The following is a 25,516-nucleotide window of genomic DNA, read 5'->3' on the forward strand; positions in this document are numbered from 1 at the left end:
TCTCTTCAATAAGCAATTTTCCCTCACCTTGCAACGATTAGTCTTCTTTACTTTTCGAGTCCGTGAAGCCTACGTGAGTGCTGCACTGTACGACAGAGTTTCTCACAGTTTTTGATAGGAGGTGATAATCGTAACTTTTGATACCGTTTTCATAGTTTTTGTCCAAGAGAAATGATTATTTTCTGTTACTCCTCCCTGAGGTATTAGGCTTGTAAACACAACGCAAAGTAAACAATATGCAATGCTATTTTTGACAAACCAATCCTAACATGTCACTTAAATTTTAGTGTCAACAATATCAATAGCATCAGATATTCAACGCATACATGTACAGGCTGTGTTCATAAGATGAAACCTGTGCATTTCGACGTTACTATTGAATTTTAACAAGAAATTGTTTTCTGTACATTTGCACAGAACAAAAATAATAGAAAATACATCTACATTTATTTGAGTTTAAAGTTTAATTCACACATACCGACATCAAAATGGTAAATTAACATGAATGTAGTAGAAATGCGCTGTCACCTTCGTAGGGAATACACTATTATGTTAAGTTTCATATAATTATATCCGATTCTGAAAAAATCGATGCAAGAGTAACCATAGTCCTCAACATTTTATTGTGATGGAACATAGATTCTAAAATCTACGCAGTGTTATGAAATGCTGTCAATTGTAATTTAATGAATTTATTTTATTGTTTTAGCCATACTCAGTCCGGTCAAATGAATGATTTATAATTTTTGTTCAGCGTAATAAGCTTTATATACACCTAGTTAAAATGTGACAGAAAATTTGACAGCAAGACTTTAAATCAATTAAAATTCATTTAAATCTCAACACTTTTGTTTTCAATGTTTATTCGACTCGGACATAAGAGGAATTGTCTAATCGTAATATTTATGCTCAACTGATACCGCTGTTGTTTTGGCTGATGTTTTGTGTCGTGAAGTACATCGGCAAAAATTGATCATGAGATCAAATATTATAAGCATTGGTAGAAATGAGATTGTTGAGATTCCCAATTATTCGTGCATCAATTTCCTCGATAACATATATTCTTTGTAGATGCAGGAAGTTGTCCTATATCTTTCGTTTACTGATCCCTCTGAATAGAGTATTGCAAATACCCATTCTCAGCCAATGTTTCAAAAAAATATCAAGGCTCCAACCTGTACACATGAATTCTGGTGTTATCTATAACTGACAGCAATAATACTCTTGAAAGACAAATTACTTTGTACCGTTCACTTTCTCATTGTGTAAGATATATGTGTAAGATATACAACTACAAAAATAAATCTCAAAAAATTTAAATCGCAATGTTGCAAAATAAATCTTACTTCCGCTATACCAAATGCTTAGATCGGACCTCTTTAAGCTAGTTTACAATTGCATACAAGTACTTTTCTGCGTTGAAATGTCGTTGAAAGGGTGCGATACACCGTACGTGGCTCGAATATAAATGGGCTTTACAATAGAAATCTGCTGTCAGATGACGTGCTAAACGGAAACGTTTCTCTCTCATAACTTTGTTATATCACACAGAATCGCCGACACGATACCACTTTATTTTCTTTCCTCTGTGTTCGTATGAGTAGAGACATACAGCGACAAGGACGAACAAGATGACGGAGAAAGGTATGGCCAGAAACTGCAGCGCTTCGTAGTTCGGTGACGGAGGGTCGTGTGGCGGAAAGTAATTGGAGGTGGCGACCTTCACAACCTTGACCAGTTTGACATCGAATGTTAGCGTTGAATTCGATGGTACAAGCGATGGCGACCCTTTGCGACCGTAACCAAGAAGAGGAGGTATGGTTATTCGCCTGATTTCACTGAAATTATGATTACACAATAAAACAATGTTAGTCGACCTAATAAACACACACACACATATAGAGAGAACGAAGAACGAAGGAAATTTTTAACGAAAGAGTAATATATCTCGCCAATTCTCAGAAACCATAGTACCACAATGAAACAGAATAATAGTTGACCTATAAACAGTATATATATATATATATATATATATATATATATATATATATATATATATATATATATATATATATATATATATATATAGTACTATGAAAGCATGCTCGCACAACATCACGTCTAATGAGGATATCACAAGCAGTCAGACAATAATTCATAGTCATACCCTGCACACATACTCTTGACTCCCCTGACCCAGCCTTTGATAAGCTGGCCTTCTTCATCGCCAATGACATACGCAAATGGCTCTCCCCATATGTAGGAGGAATCAAATATGGTTCCATCTTCCAACGTGCCCTGGGGTTGAAAGAAGAAGTTTGATAGCGGTCATCTTTCAAGGTCGTGTTGGCCAATCACTGCCTCGGTAAAAATGATACGAATCGATGCAGCTCTTCAGTCTGAGTGTAAATCTATGTAGTGCTATTCTTTTACCTGAGGACATCTATTTCAAAAATAACATCTAACAAACTATCGATTTTTCCACGTTGTATACCACAATACCACATGATAAATTGAAAGAACACTTGAAAAACATCATCAACCAAGAAATTTTCTACATAAGCAGTTCACGCCGTTACAAATATGTAATATTAGGGTATAATTCTAAATATTTTGTTAAGAATACTACTAATTCTAAAGTTTTTATACCAAGAGGTACCATCTGTATGCCTGATTTCCTCATTGACAACATATTTGTTGAATTTAGATGTACGCATTGTCAAACAGTGTATAGGAATTCCTATGGACACTAACTGTGCTCCCTTTCTTGCTGACTTATTTATTTACTCATACGAGCCAGAATTTATCCAGAACTTGATCAAGCAGAAAAAGTTCTCTGTAGCTAGAACTTTCAACCTTACATTTAGATACATAGACGATATTATTTCAATGAATAACTCCAAATTAAGTTACTATCTCGCTATGATTTATCCTCCAGATTTGGAGATTAAAGAAACTACAGAAATGGCCTCTTCTGCTTCGTATCTGGATATTTTCCTTGAATTTCGCTCTAATGGTCACCTTTCTACTAGGCTATATGACACGAGAGATGATTTCAACTTTAGTATCATCAATTTCCCACACCTCATCAGTAATATCCCACTCTCACCAACTTATGGGGTATACGTTTCCCAGCTTATTCGATATTCAAGAGCATGCAGTTCACATGGTGATTTTGTAGAGAGACATAGCCAGCTCTCTTACAAGGTGTTAAATCAATGCAAAGAACAAAACATACTTGATTGGCGAACAGGTACATTTTATGTCCCTTTTATAAAATGATGTTAATTGTGTCTAGTTTCCTGACAGGTGAGAGAAGTCATTTTGTTCCCAAAGACTTGTCTCTACATTCAAACGCTTTTTTTGGCAGGTATCACAAGCTGATATATAAATACAACATCTCTCTTTGACAAATGATTGCTGATGGTATCTGCACTGACATTTGGCCATAGTTGGTGACCACTACCTATTTGACTTACAGATTGATATACGGTGGGTGCCAAAAGTGGGGCAGGATGCGCTTTCTATTTTCGAAACACCTGACATCACTTCTTAGTCTTTTAGCTAGAGGTCCATATATCTTTCTTCCATTAAATTGACTTTGCTTTACTCTCTGTTCTGTGCTGTTTTGTGTCTATTTTTATAACAATTTATTTAATTGCGAATTTTGACCTAGTGTTATCGGATTATTGCTGGGTATGATTGCGACTATTTTTCATACAGGGAGATATCCTGACCTCGCAGTCTGAGTTCTGTATCAAGGTGGCGTTATTTTAAAACAAGGGTAACTTTTGAAACTCAACGTTTGATTCAGTTGTAGAAGAGCGGAACTTGATTTATCCTATACAGATTTTATTAACGAGAGTTAGTTGTTAATCTTAAATTTGCCAGGTAACCAGTACGGGCAACCAACTTACTTGAAGAGATTTGGGAACTTAAAGAAGTTTGGGGGGGACTAAAACAAAACCGTCTCTTATTGATATGAAATATGTGCTGGGTTGTTAATTTTGAGCTAATATGTTTGGCTAATGTTTGGGTGGTTTTGTTTTGTGTATCCACTTTAGTTTCTTGTTCTTCTCCCTGAAGCGTGATGAAAGGTCCAGCACAGCTATATGTGTACAGTCAACATTGTGATTACTTAAGACTGAATTCAAGTCCGGGCTAGACTTCATTTGTCATCAATAACAATGATTGCGGTAGTTACACAAACATACACAGAATATTTACTATTCAGAATTTTGTTATTCTAGTATGTTGTCGGGAGAAGAACAAGAAACTGCAGTCGATACACAGAACAAAACATACTTGATTGGCCAACAGGTACACTTTATATCCCTTTTATACAAATATGTTAATTGTGTCTAGTTTCCTGACAGTTGAGATAAGTCACCCTGTTCCCAAACTTTTCTTGTGTAATCGCAAAAGGTGCAATAGCTGTATGTTCACCTTCATTTATAGTTTCGTACCTGCAGTCTACCATGATAAGTGAAATGACGATTTTGGGTGAATTCCAATATCCTATTTGTAGTCTACATCTGAACTTTGAAACAGTTTGTGAATGCAGCCAAACATATAGCCTAACTTTGTGTCAAAATTCTGTGATTTTAAAGTCGGCAAAAATGAGAAAAAGTTATGAAGAGAAAGAGCCGCGCAGGATAAAGTGACTGTATTTGTTTATAGAGTAATGAGGCTTACGTTATACTCGAACATCACAGAATCTCCGAAAGCTGTCGTGTGAGGGCAGTGTCGAGGCCGGTGCTGTAATATAATGTAGAGAAAGAGAACTATAAGCACATGGAGTGTTCAAAATGTTGGTGAAAAAACAGGATTGAAAGCACATTAGTTGATATGTTTAGACTCTAGTTTAACGCATCATACAGATATTAAGAGAAAAATTTGTTTCAGTGTTTCAAACAGTTCCCAGTTTGAAAGACGGACTTTCTCGACGTAAAGGTCTGAGTCATCAAAAGCGACATACTGATACCCTCGCTGTCTAGATAGGAGTAAAACAAAACACATATCCGGCTAAGATCACGGTCCCTCTGTGCTAAGATGAACTGAATTCCAAGAATTAATAATGTAGACGTCATAGCGCCGTGTGTAGAGAAGCTTTATCACGGGTTATCATCGATGCGTTAATCCTGAACAGCTTCAGGACTCTATTCAAGGGTAGTACTTTCTTGGGATACCGACATTCGGTAGAATTCTCATGGGATTGTCGGTGGCATTACGCGTCTACTTCCCCTGGGTATAAAAATAACGAACTACAAGAGAAAAATGATTAGTTCAATTTCCATGGTAACGGATGAATAACCTCGCAGAAATTACTCCTTGCCTGAATCGTCTTGGGGATTGAGTTCATATGGCCTCTCACCGTCTTAAGCTCCAATTTCTTCTGGTCTTTAGGCGAGACATAATTAAACGGAAGAAGTGGGTACAGCTGAAGAGGCATCAACCGTTTTAAACGCATTAATAATAGTTGTAAAGGACATGGAAGCCTACAGTTATCTGTATTCTTCCTATGACGTTCAAGTGTTCAGCATTTTTCAGAAACACTTTTCTCTGATCGAAGTTAACTGCTTGTTGCTTTCTTTGTGCCTGACTAGTCATATGTGTACCTTGAGATCGCAACATGAACATCGCCTCTTAGTTTCGAAACAAGACAAAGAAGCTAACTGCCTGTTGCTTTCGTTGATGCCTGACCAGCTATATGTGTACCTCGAGATCACAACATCAAGATCGCCTTTTAATGTTGAAACGAGAAACGAGAGAGAGAGGGGTGAGAGAGGGAGAAAGATATAGACAAAGACAGAAAAAGATAGACAGAGAGATACAGAAGGATATATCCCATTGTCACAGAGGGAAATAAATGACATTGTAATCACAAGGTTTCTCGAGTTTTTTTATTGACTAATGCAAATCATCAGTCTATATTACATGCGACTTTGTCATAACTATCTGAATCAACGGCGCGTGTTCCTGTAGAGTCAGTATTAGCATTCTGTATGGTGAGTCAGGCTTCCCTGGAACCCGATTAACACTTTCGAATGGTTGGCGGCAGCTATACTGAATAGTCTCAACGTGGCTTAGACTTTAATGAATCCTAAAGATAATAAGCACCTCGAAAGTAAAATACTCATTATTTTTGCTGAAAATTTCCTGAGTGAGATTTTCAACCTTTCTCTAACCAAATCAAGAATAAAATTCAAGGGCCATCGTGCAAACTTTGTCATAAGAGCATCAAATTAACTAACGTTTGGGTATTTGACATTGAAAATTTGGAAAAAGAATATTTTCGATTTTCGGAAATCTAAGGAGGTGAAAATCGTTCTTACTTCGAGAGTTTTAAAATTGGTTCACACAAGTGGTAGTCTGCAAAGTGCTGTAAAAAATGAGAGTTCGAATATCTGTCTCAGAGGCGCATTCTACCTAACGGAGGTAAATAAATTAAAAAGGACTCAGAGCAATGACAGGCGAATCGACGATACACGGCAAGTGCTGCGTTGTCATGAATTATTCACAGGACATTCAGAAAGTAAGCCGAAGGAATGTATTGTTTTCCTTGAAAGGGGAATTTGTAATTTTTAACATGGCCGCAGTCGTTTCAAGCGGTAAACAGCTGATAAAGAGAAGGACATTGTCAACTAATTGTTGAACTACACGTCTGTTAGACTCTACAAAGACTGTTTTAGGCCTTCGAACGATTAAAATTGCAATGGCAAACCTCATTTCCGAATAACATTGTTCAGAGACGAATCATGAGAGCGTGATCCTTTTACATGGAGGTCAGAGTTTATCGACCTAATTACAGACAACCTTAGCAAACAGGAAAAACACAAATGACTCAGGTATAAGGCTTAGCATTTACATTCTACTGAAGTCTTGGAATTACCTCTGACGGGCACTCACAATGATTTTGAAGACATGCTCACTGCATCAATAGCACCCGCCTTGAAAAAGGCCTTTCAAAATTAAGCAATAATTGAATGTCAACCCCATACAATGCTTTTCATACACCGTATCATCATCTATGCATTCATTGCAGAGAAATTAATCGAAGTCTGTGTACCTTCCGCAACGATATCGTCATCAAGAAGCTGCAAAAGAGACACTTTTGGTCAAAGTTCTGAAGTTTGCTTGTTTCACTAATGTCAATAAAGTGCTGGCGTATGCATATAATGCTGAACGATAGCAATATTTCTCGATTGAGTTTATTGTAAAAGTGTATTTTCGCGTTCCCTCTAATAATATACATTCTACGTTCACATTTGAATCGATGCAAATGTGTTGTTAGAACCATATAGTTCTCTGTTTTACCTCCATGTAAGAACTGAAAACATGACGCTCCCTTATAATGGTGAAAAAAACGAAAAGATTCTTTGGCAAAGTATGACTGTCATCAAGACGGCCATTGTTTGTGTGTATGCTAAGTCAGTCACAGCTTCTCCGATTAAAGAAAGGGTAACATTAGCAGTTGATCATTTGGTAGTTGTCGTATTGCATAGCTATGTAATGTGAAGTGCAAGGTGTGTGTGATTTTTTAACGTGGCTAGTCTACAGGTTAGACAATCAAAACACACCGAGAAACGCTATCTGCGTAAGGCATAAGCTTATTACGTATATATTATATACATACATACATACACACTGCCTCAATATAACATGTAGACCCACTTCACACTATCACCGGCAGCCGTGTAATCTCTCAGCTGGTGTCTTGAAAGACAGTGGAAAACACACAAGAGGTGTTTCAACGGATACCAGTGCTTAATAGTCGAAGGAATTCCCCGACGGGAGTCGTACATCCGTGTAATTACTATTAACACAGAGTGTGGAGGGACTCTGCTATTAAGAAGCCGGCGTCTCAAAGGTGAACGCTAAGACACGGATATTCCTATCAGTGCTGATAAGCGAAAGGCTCAGTGCGCTTGCAACTTTTGCCGCTTGCTCAAGAATATCGACGGTGACGTGTCTACGATCGGGAAATACCTATAATCGCATACGTTAACCTGATTTCTAGAAGTGTATTCTCTATAAGTCGCTCGTATTGAGATTGAATTGTGTGAAAGATAACAAGAATAGCAAAGCTGTTTCTCTGGGGATACCAGAGAAGAGAAACATCAAACGTAGGTGTCGTTACGATGAAAAATTCCGCAGTAGATCTAGAGCCATATGCAAATTTAGGCAAATTAGAACGAATGAATGTTGTCGATACGTCATATTGTATATAGCTAATGTCCATGTTTCTTGAGCGGAATAACACTCATTGTTTAAACTCTCGTGACCCACATATGTCTATGGTATGAATGAAATGACAAATGAAATTAATCTATACATACACACACACACACACACACACACATACATACATACATACATACATACATACATACATACATACATACATACATACATACATACATACATACATACATACAGACATACAGACATACATACATACATACATACGAACGTTCGTACGTACGTACATATATACATACCTACATACTTACATACCTACATACATACATACATACAATACATACATAAATACATACATACATACATACATACATACATACATACATACATACATACATACATACATACATACATACACACATACACACACACATACATACACACATACATACACACATACATACATACATACATACATACATACATACATACATACATACATACATACATACATACATACTACATACATACATACAACATACATACATACATACATACATACACACATACATACATACATACTACATACATACATACATACATACATACATACATACATACAAACATACATACATACATATATTCATACATACATACATACATACATACATACATACATACATACATACATACATACATACATACATACATACATACATACATACATACATACATACATACATACATACATACATACATACATACATACATACATACGTACGTTTGTACGTATGTATACATATATACATACCTACATACATGCATATGTTTTTGGATTATTTGGCTTCATCTTGGATCTTTTTTTCTTCGGTCTTATTTTTAATTTAGATGATCGCTACAATGTGATAGCATTCCTTCTACAGAAATTGCAAATTTCATGATACGCCTCGGATAGCATTTATAGATACAGGAAAGTTAGCTACCCTGTTCGACTTCTGGCAGTCTCTTCTCTTGTTTCACGAATGAAGACAGTACCGTGTTTTACGTAATTTTTACGTAACGTTTACGTAGAATCTTCGATATTACGTCATACAGAATATTATCTGACCCTTATCTTGGCACAAAGTCATTATCCTTAAACGAGATTGTACACAGGCAAAGTGGCATTTGCAAGTTAAATGTACGCGAAGCCTTTGATGGTAAAGATAGTACTCACAGAGCATTTTTCCAGTAATACTACGGTGTAAGAGCACAGACAAATATAGGCAGACTGGAAACGCGGCATGCCTTTTGTTCCATTGTCGTCTCAGTAGACTATTGGCTTTTCATATTAAAATGAGCTTCAAAGGTGTTAAACTTTTTGGAGGCTTTGTTTGCGGTTGATAATTGCACGAGATTATGCGAAAAATACGACGAGATGGCATCGTACTGCCAGTCGCGTAGCAACCATAGTTACTTTGTGAGCTCTCAGGCCAGAACACTGCTTCACGCCAATCAAAACATAACACGCCAGCAGTTTCATAAGCATGTCCTTCCTTGACGCACGTGTAAAAGAAGGTATGACTGACCGTAAACCATTGAGTAAAACCAGACAGTATTGATAAAAGACTTTCAAATTTGGTTCAAACACACTCATTATATATTCATAAAAATATGAGAGAAATTTTTAAAACGGTAAAACTCACTTTCCTGATGCTCAAAACACTCCCGTTTTCGCCAGCACGTCAATTCCGCTCAGCACCACACGACAACAACAACACAAACTTAGCCGAACATACTTTCGCTTGACAATTGGCGAAAATCCGAAAATTACCGAATGATGCATGGTCGGCACTCTTCGGAAAAGAGAAGCGAGAGCAACCTGAGGCGAGGCGAACATGGATGGGTTACGTAACCGCTTCACGCCTTAAACAATACCCGTTGCGAGTCTCTCTATGTTTGTCTGTGGTAAGAGCAATCGATGTTTGAATTATAGACAACTAACGGCTTCTCTAACCCTGACTAACCGTGTCGTATCTTTTCCTAACTTCATGGTCAACTAAGTCATTTACTTTACTAATTTCATTTTTTTCCACGCAGCGTTGTAACTTCGGTAATCTTTCTACCGATAAAATCCCCCGTTCTACTTGTACCAAATCGCGACACAATTTTCACTTTTCACATTCCCTGATGTTTGTCCGTGATGCCAGTGAGGGTTCAATATGACAGTAATTATGGCACTCAAAACGGGCATTTGCGACAGAGTCAAATGGCCACGCATTGCCAGCGATCCTATAGGGTAAGGTATTCAATCTTGCTTTAAGTTTTACAACATTCAGGTATTCTTTGAAGAAAGTCTTATTAATGGCAGCAAGGAATAGCCTTTGGCGGAGTAGGGCCATTTGAAAATATTTCTTTATTAAACCAAGCGTTTTATTTTGGAGATCCATTGCCGTAAAATTAGTGGGATTGTCCACTTACAGGCCTTCCACTCGTTTTTCTTTGCCCATCGACTCTCATGGGACATGTTGAACGTTTTACTTTCGAAGAATCAACCTTTGATTTATCGATAAGCCAGTCGCCTTGTTGCGTGTCATGCATCGTCTAGGCTAAGGAATAATAAAATATTAATGTCCTAAAGTCGAGCTCTACCTCACACGCCAAAATCTCCATACATGTGATCTAAAAATAAGCAAACAAACACAAACAAACAAAGAAAGAAAGAAATAGATAGATAACTGATGAAAAAACATAGGGAGGATGAATGAATTAATATATAAACATTTAAAAAAATCATGAATATATGAATGATTTAATTAATTAATCATAATGCTAATACACACAACGATACAATACAAAATAGGGTTTGAGGCTTAGTCTATAATAATCTGTTGAATAGCAAAGAACTCTGACATTTTCTACTGGGAGGCTGGTCTCTATTCCACAAATTGTGAGCTGCCTACCGGTAAGAAAGAATTCGAGAGAGGACCAATGTTCTGTGTGTGGTCCGCTTGAAAATAACACATCTCGAGGATAGCTTCTGAACATAGGTTACAAGGAAAAAACACTTATGGTTTGAATACTCGCCGGTCACAATTACGAATGTAAATACGTCATCTTGCACTTATCTGTCTCCCTATATTAGTGGTGGTGGCTGATGGAGATCTAGACCAAGTACATAAAAGCAACAGATTGTGTTCCTTTTAAGAGTGTTGGACATGCTACTGAATAACACCGAGTAATCTTCCTGGATTTTTGGAGAACTCTCTACAGGTGTACACTGAACCGGTGAAGATGCGTCTTACGCCACCGTAGACTCCTTAGCCAAGCAAATCTTTTATCTTTAGGTGGGCGCGAATTGGGAACATGTATTCTCGTTGTTGCTTGCGAAGTGTGTGCTATGGTATAATTGAGGTCAGAGAATTGTATATATGCTATATTCCTTGAAATAATGCCACTCACGTGCGATAATCGAGATTTATCTTTATCCGCAATCCCCACATCAATCTTTATATTGATCAAATAAAACACTTCACGATGCCTTAGACGCATGTGTATATGATACTTAAATTTCCATCGACTACAAAGATTATTGCCTCCATCATCCCGGGAGGCCTGAAAAGCACTGATCTCAGCAAATATGCGAATAAACGAATATATTTTGTCAGAACATATTCATACTAGTTCTTTCTTGATTATTTTAAATCAATGAGAAACATGATACCAATCTTCTCTAAAAAATCAGCCGCAATTGTATTTACCGATGACGGTCGAATTTAAAGCAATTTAAAATCACAGAACTTTATATTTGCTTGAGTGTAACGTGCCTATCAAAAAGTTGTTGGTAATAATTTTGAACAAACTGAAAGGAGAATACCCCGTGATTGCGGATTGATTGGAGATTTAGAGAATTGCAGATTGGAGAGAATTTGTAACGTCAATGGACTTCCATGTCTCGACCGTAACTCAAGTGACAAACACATGTATGGTTTTAGTCTCAAAGACCTCGACTGAACTAGAATTGTTGTCCTCTAGTCACATAGCTTTCCCTGCTGCATGAAATACGCTTGAAATAATTACAGAGTCCCTAAACCTTACCAGTGAAAAAGTAATCAGAGCGCGAAATCCAAGAAAAATGTCGACCAATAATAGGATTTCGGACAAATTTCACTTTAATTTTCTCATATGTATATCCATGGGGATTGCCTTTCAACTTGCACACTAGATGTTTTTACATGTCATGGAGAACAGAAGACTTTCTAACGTAAAAAGAAAGTTGAAGGTACTGGCAAGTGATCACAGCCTATCCCTTTCCCGTTTCTGCAGCTTTTAATGCAAGTGTTTGTAGACAGAAAAGTGTCTAATAAATGGATAAGTCGTTCACAAATGCAAATGCGTAAATTCTGTAGAGAATTAACGAAATTTTTTGGCCTTTGCCATCCGCCACGAACATTTGTAGCCTCTACGATGAATACACATAGTGCTGATGGGACAAACGTGACCATAAAACAGTAATTCCCGCTTAAGATCTCACGAGGATAAAATATTCAGTTCAATTCATCGTCCCAACGAAGTAGAAATAAGTCAATTTTTGCATTTCAGCGAGGCATCTCTGTAGTATCACAAAAGTTATCAATTCTCACGCAGTCCTCTAAACTTTGGTTTATCTACTGTTAATTCTACCACGCGAAATAATAAGCTGCTAATCGCCGTACTCACGCAAGATCTGGTGATATCTAGGAGGATTTAGCCAGCGCATATGGGACTGTAATCGTCGAACAAATTATTTTCATGTTCCTATCATTATAAAACTCGCACGTTAGCAATTGAGAATGCATTTACTCCGAGGACATAAAAAAGATGAAAAATGCAAGTTGAGCTCAAAAGCGTGTAAACGCAGTCATGTCTTAAGTTAGTAATGAACATATATTACGGAATGAACAGATCTCAAATACATGTAAGCACCTTTTCTCCAAAGGCATAAATTTTAATTAGTATGACGCATCGAGTGCGTGCAAAGTCAAGAATGCTGTATTACAATTGTGAGAGAAACTTATAACTAATTTCAGTTAGTTCATGTACAGAAATATATCACTTTTTGTAAACGTTACAGTTCAATTCCAATTCCTTCAGGTTTCGTAGATCCATAATTTGCGTAAATACTAATGATGTTCCAACACTTAAATCTCAAAAATTCTTAGTAAACGACAGCTGTCGATGCACATTTTAGAAGGAAGTCCTCAATATTTAAGGCTTTTCATAGTTTATCAACTATTCCACTTATTCATTTGATATTATCCTCTAGTTTGTTTGTTTTGTTTTTTTTTCTTTTATTTGTAAAATTCCACATCAAGATAGAGATGAGTACAATTTCATGTATTACAGGAAAGGATAAATATGTCAGAATTACATAAGTCTATCAACTTTTCCTAAACTTTCTAACATTTCATCTCTTCTGTAGATTTCTTTTTCAAAATTATATCTTAACACAAACTCATTCTTAAGTATAATTTCAACAGGTGTTTTCATTTCTGTAACCCAAAACTTGTGTATGCTCCATTTCCCTAGAAGAATCAGAAGTTTAACAACCATTTGATAATTTTTTGGAATCGTGCCATCAGAAAAACATGAAAAGATAATATGTGATGGAGCTATTGTGATCGTACGACCCAGTAGGCTGGTTACAATATATCCAACCTTTCTCCAACATTTCTCAGCAATATGACAATATAAATACCTATGTTCAAGAGAATCAACTTGATGACAAACCTGACAATTCATTGACTCTGTCTTTTTCCAAAAGAATAAATATTTGTTACAAGGAAGAAGACGATGAAGGATTTTCCACTGGAATTCTCTCAGTTTCGTTTCTTTGGTCACAGTGTAAATATTCTTCCAAATTTTACCACAATTCTCCATTTCATCTCGATCTATGTTTAATTTTTGGAACCATTTAAAAAGTGACTTTTCCGTATGTGATGTACAGTGCTGAACAAGTAAAGTGTAAAAGGTCTTACACTTAAATTTACAAACTGGTACCTCATAATCATTGATAATTACACCATAGTTAAATTGCTCGGGTGAAATTGAATAAAAGCATCTAAATTTGCTAGACCAACCAAACTCAGTTCGATGGCCACCACTAGCACGACTGAAATTTACATTATACCATGCATTAAGTACATCCACATAGAAATGTGGCAAGAGAGAATGTACATGATCTGGAACCTTACTCCAAATAACATACTGATATAATAAACTGGTATTGTTATCCAAGTGAAAATACATCTGTGGTATTATAGTCCACACAGCACCTGTACATTCAAGCAGTCGTTTGACCCACATAGCTAGCAACGCTTGTACCTGACACTTAACATTAATATGTTTAACACCACCATTGTTGTATTCGTTTTCAAGCATTTTGTTTGACAAAATGCGCTTACGCTTTACAAAACTATCTATTTACCCTTGAACCTTATTACAAATGTCATTTGGCATGCCGATTACAGAAGACAGATACAATATTTTTGACATTGCCAAAGCTTTTGCAACAACAATCCTTCCATAAATAGTTAAGTGTCTACGGCTCCAGGAATTTAAAATGTTCTCCAATAAATCAATCTTTCCATTCCAATTCAGTTTTTTACATTCAGAGTCATTATATCCAAAATACACACCTAATGTTTTAACTGGCTGGGTTGTTACACCGATACTATTCACCCAGTTATCATTCGGTTTCATACCACCAAGCAAAAAGGCTTGTGTTTTCTTTTTGTTTAATTTTAGACCACTACAACTGTGAAAGTTCTCCATTACACTAAGCACATTTTCAATTGAAACAGAATCTCTAACAAAGATCGTAGTATCGTCTGCTAATAAAGAGATTTTAGCTTCTGATACTCTATCATTATATTGAGGCAAACGAAACTCATGTATATTGCTATCACATCTGATCTTACAGGCAAGTATTTCTATGCTAAGAACAAACAACAGGGCAGAGAGTGAACAGCCTTGCCGAACACCTCTTTCTAGTTTGAAATAGCTGGAGCACCAGCCTTTGTACAAAATACAACTCTCAACATCTGTGTAAAAGGTTCTAATCCATTGTCGAAATGACTCACCAAATTTCATGTGTCGTAGTACTTCGTCAATGTATTCCCAATTAACACTATCAAATGCTTTCTCATAGTCAACAAAAATGGTAGCACTCGCAATGTTATGTTTCTTAGAATAGTGAAAAATATCTGAAATAAGCCTTACATTTTCACCAATAAAGCGACCCTTAATATAACCAGTTTGATCTCTGTGAATGAGATCAGGCAAAACATGCTTTAAGCGGTTAGATAATGCCTTTGTAGCTATTTTATAGTCTGTGTTAAGTAACGATATTGGACGCCAGTTGTTCAGGTCACTTTCGGGACCTTTCTTATGCAGGAGCGTGAGAACACCACGCTTTTGTGATACACTAAGAGACCCACTTCTATATGCCTCATTCAGTGAGGCTATAACAAGACTATTGATGTCTTTCCAAAAATAATGGTAAAATTCTGCTGTAAGCCCGTCAGAACCTGGTGATTTGTTTGAAGCCATACTATCTAGGGCTTTCAAACACTCTTTCTTGTAACTCACCTTCGCAAATTTTCATTTGATCTTCTGTTAAAAATGGTACGGGTGTATCCCCCAAAAACTCATGCAATGTAGTGTCTTTACTCTTAGCTTTGTAAAGATTTTCATAAAACTGCTTCTGAGCATCAAGTATTTTTTCAGTGCCAGAAACAGAAACATGGCTGTCGTGTATTTGCACACTTTCGATTTCCTTCTTAACTGCATTCGATTTTTCTAAGCCCAAAAAATACTTCGTATTCTTCTCCCCGTTTTCAACCCATGAAGCCCTAGATCGAATTTGGGCTCCCTCGGCAAATACTTTATAGAGGTCTTCCAAACGGTTCCTGATATTACCATAAATCTCTATATTAACATCTGTAGGGTCGTTGATCATATTCTGCTCAGCAATACTTAACTGATTTTCCAATTCTGGAATAAGAGTCTTACCTTCTTTTGTAGCATTATGTGTGTAACGCATAGTATACTCTTTGATACTTTTCTTTGTTAAATCCCATTTAAGTCTCGCATCAACAGAATCATCATTGCTTTTGTAAGACGCTATGATATCTTGAACACCTTTTACGTAATCTTGTTTTGTTAATAAATGCTTATTAAATTTTCATACACCTGGCCCTCTATCATACTTTGAAAGAGTGATTGAAAAATACACTGCCATGTGATCACTACACAGAGCTGGTCTGATATCGACAGAGATTACAGATTTCAACAAGTTCTTAGAAATAAAAATGTAATCCAGTCTGCTATGAATCGGACTGGGATGTAATCGCCTCCAAGTGAACTTCCGTAATGATGGATTATGCTCTCTCCAAACATCTACTAAATCAAAACAATGAAGAAGTTTACGAAGAGATCGAATGGACTTATCAGCCTTTGTAGACTGCGACGTAGTGTCAAGACTCTTGATAAGTGCACAGTTGAAATCACCGGCAACTATAAGATTATCATATATACATTTTTCACCAATAATATCAAGTAAATTCAAAATGAAACTTTTCCTCTGAACATTATCATTCGGTGCATATACACCGCAAACAGAAAAACCGACACCATTGTGAGTGCCGTTTACAATGACAAGTCTACCATAGTTATCTGTATACACGTAATCAATCTGGAAGTTAAAACTCTTGTTAATCAGAATAGCAACACCTCTACTGTTATGCATGCCTTCTGACAACACAATTTCTCCACCCCACTCTCGCTTCCATTGGGAAATATCGATCCCCTCCCCATGAACTTCCTGTAATATACAAAAACTTGCCTTTTGATGCTTCAACCAGTGAAAAATATTCCTACGTTTGACATGGTCACGAAGACCTCTTACGTTAAACGTAACAGCACTTAGTTTATCAGTCATACGGTCTTTTGCTTCCTCTTTCTTTTGCGCTTCTTCTTATTCTTTTCATCTGTACATCTCTGTCTTGGTAGTATGGTTGGTGACTCCACGGATAGATCTGACGGATTCTCGCGAGTAGTGTCACAATCAACATACTTTTCATCATTACTTCCGCTGAAGTGTGACGATGTTTCACTGTTGTTATCTTCTTTGTCTTTTCCGTGAACTGATAAAGTCTCCGCATTAGTCACTTGAGTTGCTTTCCCTGCAAAGAACGACGTTATTTGTCTTTGGGAGTACTTCTGATCCGATGATGTTGAGTAGTCCTGTACCGGTTCAACATTTGAGTGCGATGACGCAACTGTGGCATATGACTGTGGAGTGTTCGATGGTAATTGTTGTGCTGTGACAGGAATTGTGGTGACATGCCTATCTGCCATTGTGTCTTTTAACAGGTGCCTGTCCTCTCCACCCGATTTATTTGTCATGTGCATCATCGCATTAACACATTCTCTGGCAAGATGGCCAGCACTTGAGCATAATCTGCATATCAATGGGTTTATGCATTGAGACTGAAAATGTCCAGTTTGCAAACAGTTGTTACAGCGTTTTTCTTGTTCTTGACTTTGTGAGATAAAAAGTCTCGCAGAGAAATTTCCAACTTTGAAAAATTTGGATGGTGCATCTTTTGGTTTTTCAATGTACACTATACGATCACCATTATATATATTTGTGAGTTTCCCATTTATCCGCCATCTCAGTCTAGTGGGTTTGGTCTTTGTCTTGAGACCCATACCGACCAAAGCGCTTATTAAAGCACTGTCATCTATCGATAACGGAAGATCTTTTATCATGACTTTAGTCCAATCTTCCTGCAACTCTCGCCTAAACGGATTCCGATCCCACAGATCTACCGATTTGCCTCTAAGTGTCAACCCGTGTTGTACAAGTATCAACATATCCGCTTTGTCTTTCGGGTAAATCCTCCATAACCCACGGATGCGTTGTAGACCATTGATATTCTCAATTGGTACGATTTCAGCAATAGCTGCAAGAATTTCTTCACCTCTTAGCCATTGCTTGTTATCAGCGCCTAAAACATCAGACTGTTTCAAAAAGACAACTGTTTTCTTTTCTTCGGCTTCAAAGTTTTCAACTACATGACTCGGTTTCAGCACTTTTGCATACATGACAATCATTTTTAAATAACATATCACGCACCTTCTTGTCTTTGGATGTTCCAATGATATGTCAGAATTTCTTTCAGAGTTGACATGTATTTAATTACTCCATCACTGTCTCTTTCTGAATAAACTGTTGACTCTATTTCATATTCTCATAAAATTTGAATCACGTAGGAACAAGAAAGGGTAACTCAGATATTTAAGTGACTTTATCCATCATGCCCGAAGAAACTGCTAATAATCTCGAAAGTTAAGATAGACAAGTATATAATGGATATGGTAAACATCAAATAATTTAAATATAAGATTAAATGAGTATCAAACATAAGATTGGTTGAGCATCAGTAAACTCGTCCATGAGTATCTCTGGTAAAGGACAAAGATTGCGTATCGCTTTCTTTGTATTCTATGTAAGTTGCAGATAAGATCGAATCGCTGATTCTGTCTATGTGCCGACAATTTAATCGAAAACTCGCATTGTAGCCATTGTTTGACGCTTTAATACAAAAGAATATTTTATAAACTAAAGTATTCTTGCATTTCATTTGCGTCTCACTGGCTTAATGTTGAAATCATCCTACAAGTAGCATGATGTCAGGGTTTTCACTTAATTAGGTAGTTTCAATTTCTTTCCATCTGTGCAAAGAGATCTTTTAGCACTTACTTGATATTACATGTCTGGGTAACGTTTTAATAAGCCAGGTACCTGTGAATAGATCAGATTATCCGTCTTACATGTGTGTGGCCAGTAAGAATATACTGAAATATTCATATCAAAAGAAACTAGACCATGCAAATCCCTGACAAAATTACAGTTTTTTCACAAATTACTTTCAAAGCGGAAGAAATCTAATCCGGGAAGGGGATGTTCTTTTCGTAGCCATGAGACGAATACAACACACGGTCTGTAATCGCAGCCTGCGGCACACGCAAAGTAAACAAGCGGTGGGAAAAAATAGCAATTCGATATCATCCCGATGTTTACCCATTAAATCCTTCACGGATCTATTACACAGTGTGATACAGTAAAGCCAGTAGAGAAGTAAATGCAATAACCTTTTCTCAAAGGAAGGCAACATTCCCCAATTTTACTCTAGTGTGACCTGTGACCCCACTCTGCGGGGATGGGAAATTGCCATTTAAACGATTTTGACAGGGCTTACATCCACGGACGAGATGCTGATATGTAATTTCCAATTATTGCATCAGGGAGACACAAAATTACCTTTCCATGAGAAGAACTTAAGTTATTATGACGAGATAAATCCTAGAAACCATTGGAGCGCCCTCTACATGAATCAATTCTGTCGATCACTGCGGCCATATCTTATTAAATACGTCATACTAAGCTAGGAATTGACACAATTCTGTTGTTTCAACGGAAGGCACTCTTGAGAGTCTTAGTTTTCTCCACGTCTGACCCATTAAAATATTGTAATTTGTGGTATATTTACAGCAAACCATGGAAAATATGAAAAGTATTCGATTTAAAGATTAATAGTACCTTGAAATTCGTGAATGCCACGGTCATGTCAGACGGACAGTAGAAAGTGGAATGCTCTAATGCAACTCCCTTTCTAAACATAAACTAATGAATTAAATATTTGTTTGGCACTTTTGATATTTGTCTGATGGTTTTCAGGATGACAAGCTGCAGAGAATGAGAAAGGCTGTTTGATGGATGTGCACATGTCATGCTTGAGTCGAAACAATGGTAAAATGGATTCAATGATTAATTTATTCAAAGATTAAATGGTCCTTTCACGTCATGACGATTATATCAAATAACAGAGAGATTACAAATGACAATAAACTAGACTTTTAACAGACATGCACTTCGTATATTTGTCATTCTTCTCTGTATAAAAAATCTGAATCATCCACGAGAAATTGCTTGTAACAGAAACAAATCAGCGTTTCGTATTATATGTGAAAATATCTATGAATTAGTTTGAGTATATATATATATATATATATATATATATTTATATATATATATATATATATATATATATATATATATATATATATATATATATATATATATATATATATATATTTATATATATATATATGTGTATCTAAACCCAAAAACATGGAAACAACACTAATGATAATTCTTGGATTGACAATCTAATTTACTTTTCTTCAATGATAACGTCAGCAAAATCGAAAAATATCATGTCTTTCATCCAATTAATGTGATCATTCTTTATCCGTTCATCTAAATACCGATTTTTAGGAAACTAATAACGTTATTAAAACGTGTCATAAATCAAACCAGCGTTTTAAGCTCAACCTGAGAAACAGAAAGCGATTTGGATGAGTGTGAAAGTATGACGCAGATATAATGTTTAAAATAGCATTATTAAACCTTTTTTTCAATGCGTACCGGTAATATCTGAAAACGATGGAACCATCTTATGCCAAATGGTAACACATTTATAGACATTGGCTATTTCATGAAAAGGGGTTTTCTCAGGATTTGCATTATCTTGCCATGTTCTCAGATATAGACATACCCTTGATTAATGTGCGTTAATTCCGTTGTCGACGTTGTAGCTACCCTTAATCGTAATATACATGCGTAGTATCCGTCTTTATTTGAGTCAAATACTGTCCCTGCAATCTTTGAATCTGTATTACTGCTTTCACAGTCAATGTATGTGTGGTCACATTGTTACACTCAATCTCAGGTGCCCTGTCTGCAGATGCGGGTGTTTTGATGGAGAAAGTAGAGGAAAACGGTTGATGCAAGATTAAGGAAGCAACTGTCACATTCCATTGCGATAAATAAACTGCTGAAATGTCTTTCTGTGAGAAAAATGCTCATGTGTTTTGTTCTGTCTAGTGTCCTTTCAAAAATGTCCATTACAAATGCACATCAGACCAAGTAAGTTGTATAATTTTTGAACTGTAAACAGCCTGTGTCGGTCCAAAATGCATTTACCTTTAACTCTAACAACTGAGGTATTCCTGTGAGGACCAACAAACTTCCTTTCTCATACGGGTCCTCCTCAAGATACATGTGCTGTCACGGCAGCTGTTCCGTCATTCGTCCTCTACTCTGCGCCCAAGCCTATTACAGGCAGTTCATCAACTCTGTACATAACTTGTAATACCTTCGCAACAAGCGGTGCCAAACGCAAGCCTATATGTCTTATTTTTACCTAAAAGTCTTCTTTCTCTGTTCAAAGGTAATGTTGCTTCTGTCTGCATTATGCAAGCCTTCCGCATTCAGTCTTTTTGGTTTATATGATACGCAAGTGATTGTTATAAATCGATATTTGTCTGCCGCCAGAGTGTCGACGCTTTACGATAGTGCACTGATTACTGAAGACATGTCTCACAGTATCGTGTTCAAAATAAATATTTTATACCAGGATACCGCATAGAAAATAGACTGTTTTACAGTAGTCGTGATTGAACAATGGAGTTCATTCAAGTGATCGATCTGGTTAAACTTTTGTCCATCCATTGATTGAAACAACATCGGTCGTTGTTGTTGTTCACTACAAGTGAACAGAGTAAATCAAACAGTTCCTTCATAACATTATCATCCTAACCGTATCGAGTTCGGTTGAGACAATAAGAGGGAACGAGGTGAAATTCGTGAAAATAGAGACCCTTCTTTTCAATCATTTCCCCCTAGGTTTCCAATCCCCCATTTCTAACACTAACCCTAAAATAATTTAGAATCCTTCAGGACGTAAACTTTGACCTAACTTACATAAGTTCACACATCTTTAACGTCATCACTTACTGGCTATATCACTTGTAAAATGCTGCTGTGCAATGTAGTGTAGTGCACTGAAGCGCAGTGAGTGTAGTGTAGTGCAGTACAGTGTAGTGTAGTGTTGTGCAGTGCGCTGCAATGTGGTGTGGTGTGGTGTGGTGTAGTCTAGTATGGTGTACTCTGGTCGAGTGTAGGCTCGTGTAGTCTAGTCATATTATTAACGAGTTCAATGCAGCATCATTGAATACAAAGTGTGCCAAAACGTTTTATAGAATAAGTAAAGGGAATAATACAGAAGTGAAGTTGAAAGCGAGGCTTTCACCCATACTTCAATGAACTTTTATCGGATTTCGTGGAGAAGTACGCTGTATGAAATACATTGCCCGTTTGTTCCCTTTTGCTTTTACGTCACTTAACGTGGCGCGTATTCCTCCAGAAATGATCCATTCCTGTGCACGACATGACAGCTGCCATAAAGTTCACATAATAAAACTGTAATCCAATTCACAGCCATCGCATCAGATTGATATCAGCAACGATGTTAATAATGCCAGTTGCCCAGGTGACTCTAAAACAAGAATTCGAGATGAAAAAATCAATCAAAAATGTATTTTGGGAAGGATAAATGACGCCCTAAGGCCTTGAATGTTTGAAAATCTCTGAACAAATCGACTTCAATTTGATTCCGGCCTAGTATAGAATGATGTTTTATTGACATGAATTATTAGGTGTGACGGAGAGTAAACTCTTAATTTTATTGGTATCGGAAGGGCAGACTGTTATTACTCGGGATGGGTCCGGGACATAATGCGTGGCCATCGTTGCTTGCACGATCACAGAACACGATTCGCCTGCTGTATACGTAAATGAGGCATTTGGTTGACTGGGAACAATGCGAGGACGCATTGCGGTAGCGCATGGAAGTCAAGCATTAAAAAGCTGAAAATGCAGTAACGTTATTCAGAAGATGTGTAGGAACTTGTCGAATTGTTGGCAAGGCCCGGCAATCTGTAGTTAGAGAGAGAGAGAGAGAGAGAGAGAGAGAGAGAGAGAGAGAGAGAGAGAGAGAGAGAGAGAGAGAGAGAGAGAGAGAGAGAGAGAGAGAGAGAGAGAGAGAGACAGACAGACAGACAGAGAGACAGACAGACAGACAGACAGACAGACAGACAGACAGAGATATAAACAGACAGGCAGACAGGCAGGCGGAACGGAGAGACAGACAAGGACAGAAACAGAGGCGGAGTCGGAGTCGGAGACCACTTCACATTACAATTATCAGGGGGTTAGTAAAGGGAAAGCAACTCCAAAAATTGTTCATATATTGATGGTTTGCGTTTAATCTATAGAAGTGTGTATTTTTGTTTCATTGTCTTGTGAATAGAACCGAATAAGCACGGCGTTTTGGTCCCAGTGCCAAACGAACATCCTGTTGGTCGCAGATAGACTGCACATAAAGGAAATATGTGGAGTGTAGAACATTGTATTACGTATACCGCATAAGACGGCATTGAGTTTTAAGGCGCGTAAAATTAATTACTTCTGACTCAAAAGTTGGTTCGATTCAGGAAACATGTTACTGCCGCTAGTAGGTGAGCTTATCTACAACTAGTTCGCTCTTATTAGCCAATGTGAGGCGCCATGCGTTTAGCTTTAAAGTTCAGAGAGAATGGGGTTGCCATCTGAACCAATCAGTTACTGTTGCAGACTAAGTCCACCTCCTTAAGGCGCCAAGTGATATGAGTAAAAGAAAAGAGGATATCCTGCAAACATACGAGCGAAAGCAGGGATATGGTATTTTAACTTGAAATGTCACAGCCGATTATTGCTGGAAGCAATGGAAGGAAAATTCGTTACGTCCTATAACAACCCTGAGTGTCGCTCCCTTTAACACTTCTTCAAACACCATAAATTGCTGAAATAGAATGTTGGAAATTTAAACTGTTCACAGACTTTTGAACTTCAGACATCTCAAACTAAAACATGAACGGGGATTCAGTATTCAGCATGTACACGGTTTCCATGCTTATTTTACAGCGTCTCTAAGCATAAGAATCGAAATAAAGCTAACTTGAATTGAAACCTATGACCCACAGTGAGTTCCATTTCTCATATAGGAGGTTAAAATTATCGACGGCCCCTAACCAGACGAACACGTCAAAAATCATGTAAGCTACACCTTGGACAAGTGTAAGTCAGTCACACATAGGAAATTTTGACAAGATGTTGTCGAGCAGAGTAAATTTTCATTTTCATGACTCCTGTCCATATTTTTGAGTATTACCATAATAGCAAAGCCAATTAATGTACGTGCAGATCCCTTGAAGAGCTTTTTATGCATTTTATTGTACCTAGCGTTGGTGTACAATATATATCTTTTTTTCAGTGCTTCATATGAAATTATCAACTAGTTCATAAAACGGCCCTGGATGTTTGCCCTCATTTGATCTCTTCTCCTGAATTAAAGAGCTATCCATAATCTCGTTGCGACAACCTTTTGATGTCCACACCAGACGGTCCGTTGATTTGCAAATCTGAACTATGCAAAATTGAAAATCAGTGTGTTCTCAATCAATCAGCATAAACTACCGTACAGCCAATCAAATGCGGTTTGCCCTTGATTCAAATTCGATCCCTGACATTTTGACAGAGACTACAAAACAAACGGACATCGGGTTTGATCAACAAAACGTTTGTGCACCTTTCTATTAACATGAAAAAGTGCAATCGCCGGAGAGTAAGACCTCTATTATCTAATATGCACATCGCCACAACTTATACTCCGCGATATCCCGTGTTGTAAACAACAGTTGCTAAAGTGCCGCTGTGAATCCAAAAGTAAATTTTCCACAGCGATTCCGATATTCTAGGTTTCTGATCTTCGGCCATTACGATGCAGTTTACGATCACGTCGTGAAATAGAGCCCACGATCTTACATGCTGTATATGCTGGATCAACAAACCGTATTTGGAACTTATGATTATCGAACAAAAAAAATCATCAACATTCAGGGCAACAGAGATAGTCTATTGTCATAGTAAGCGTTAACTGAAGCAAACGGTGCACTCAAGCCGAGTACAAATTTCAATTTACTTGAGCCTCAGTTTTAATTGACTGCAGGTCTTGCCGAAAAAGACTACATCTTGTATCAAATAAATGCGCCATATCAATTTACACCTGACCGATTCAACACAATCGTCCGCTTGGCGATCTTGTGTTCTGTATAAGATGTTTCAATGTACTACTACGGGTAACCAAGCAGAATGTCACGTTTCAAAGGGACGCCACGGTGCTCATCTTCTTCCGATTAGAGACTTCCTCCACGTCAGAGCTCGAGGTATTGAATGACGAAAAAACTTACAACTTTGGTATTACCAAGGGACAGAAGGACAACATGATCCCCGCCTCCACGCTCTAAATGCAGCACCAAATATGCCTATTTCAAGATGGCTGACCGG

The 25,516-nt window shown here is 37.3% G+C and overlaps 1 protein-coding gene across 1 annotated transcript in view; it reads right to left on the reverse strand.

Annotated features, from left to right (window-relative positions):
- Positions 1 to 713: 713 nt before the first annotated feature.
- LOC139116452 (FK506-binding protein 2-like) overlaps positions 714 to 25,516 on the reverse strand; it is a 63,324-nt gene continuing 38,521 nt past the window's right edge. Inside the window, exons 2-4 of the mRNA XM_070679078.1 lie at positions 4,696 to 4,758; positions 2,168 to 2,298; positions 714 to 1,838 (exon numbers count right to left, since the gene is read on the reverse strand). Coding sequence (XP_070535179.1) covers positions 1,544 to 1,838; positions 2,168 to 2,298; positions 4,696 to 4,758 — 489 coding nt within the window. The 3' untranslated portion in view covers positions 714 to 1,543. The remainder of the gene's footprint in view (positions 1,839 to 2,167; positions 2,299 to 4,695; positions 4,759 to 25,516) is intronic.

Source organism: Ptychodera flava, chromosome 17 (assembly GCF_041260155.1).
Source record: "Ptychodera flava strain L36383 chromosome 17, AS_Pfla_20210202, whole genome shotgun sequence".
Lineage (NCBI taxonomy): Eukaryota > Metazoa > Hemichordata > Enteropneusta > Ptychoderidae > Ptychodera > Ptychodera flava.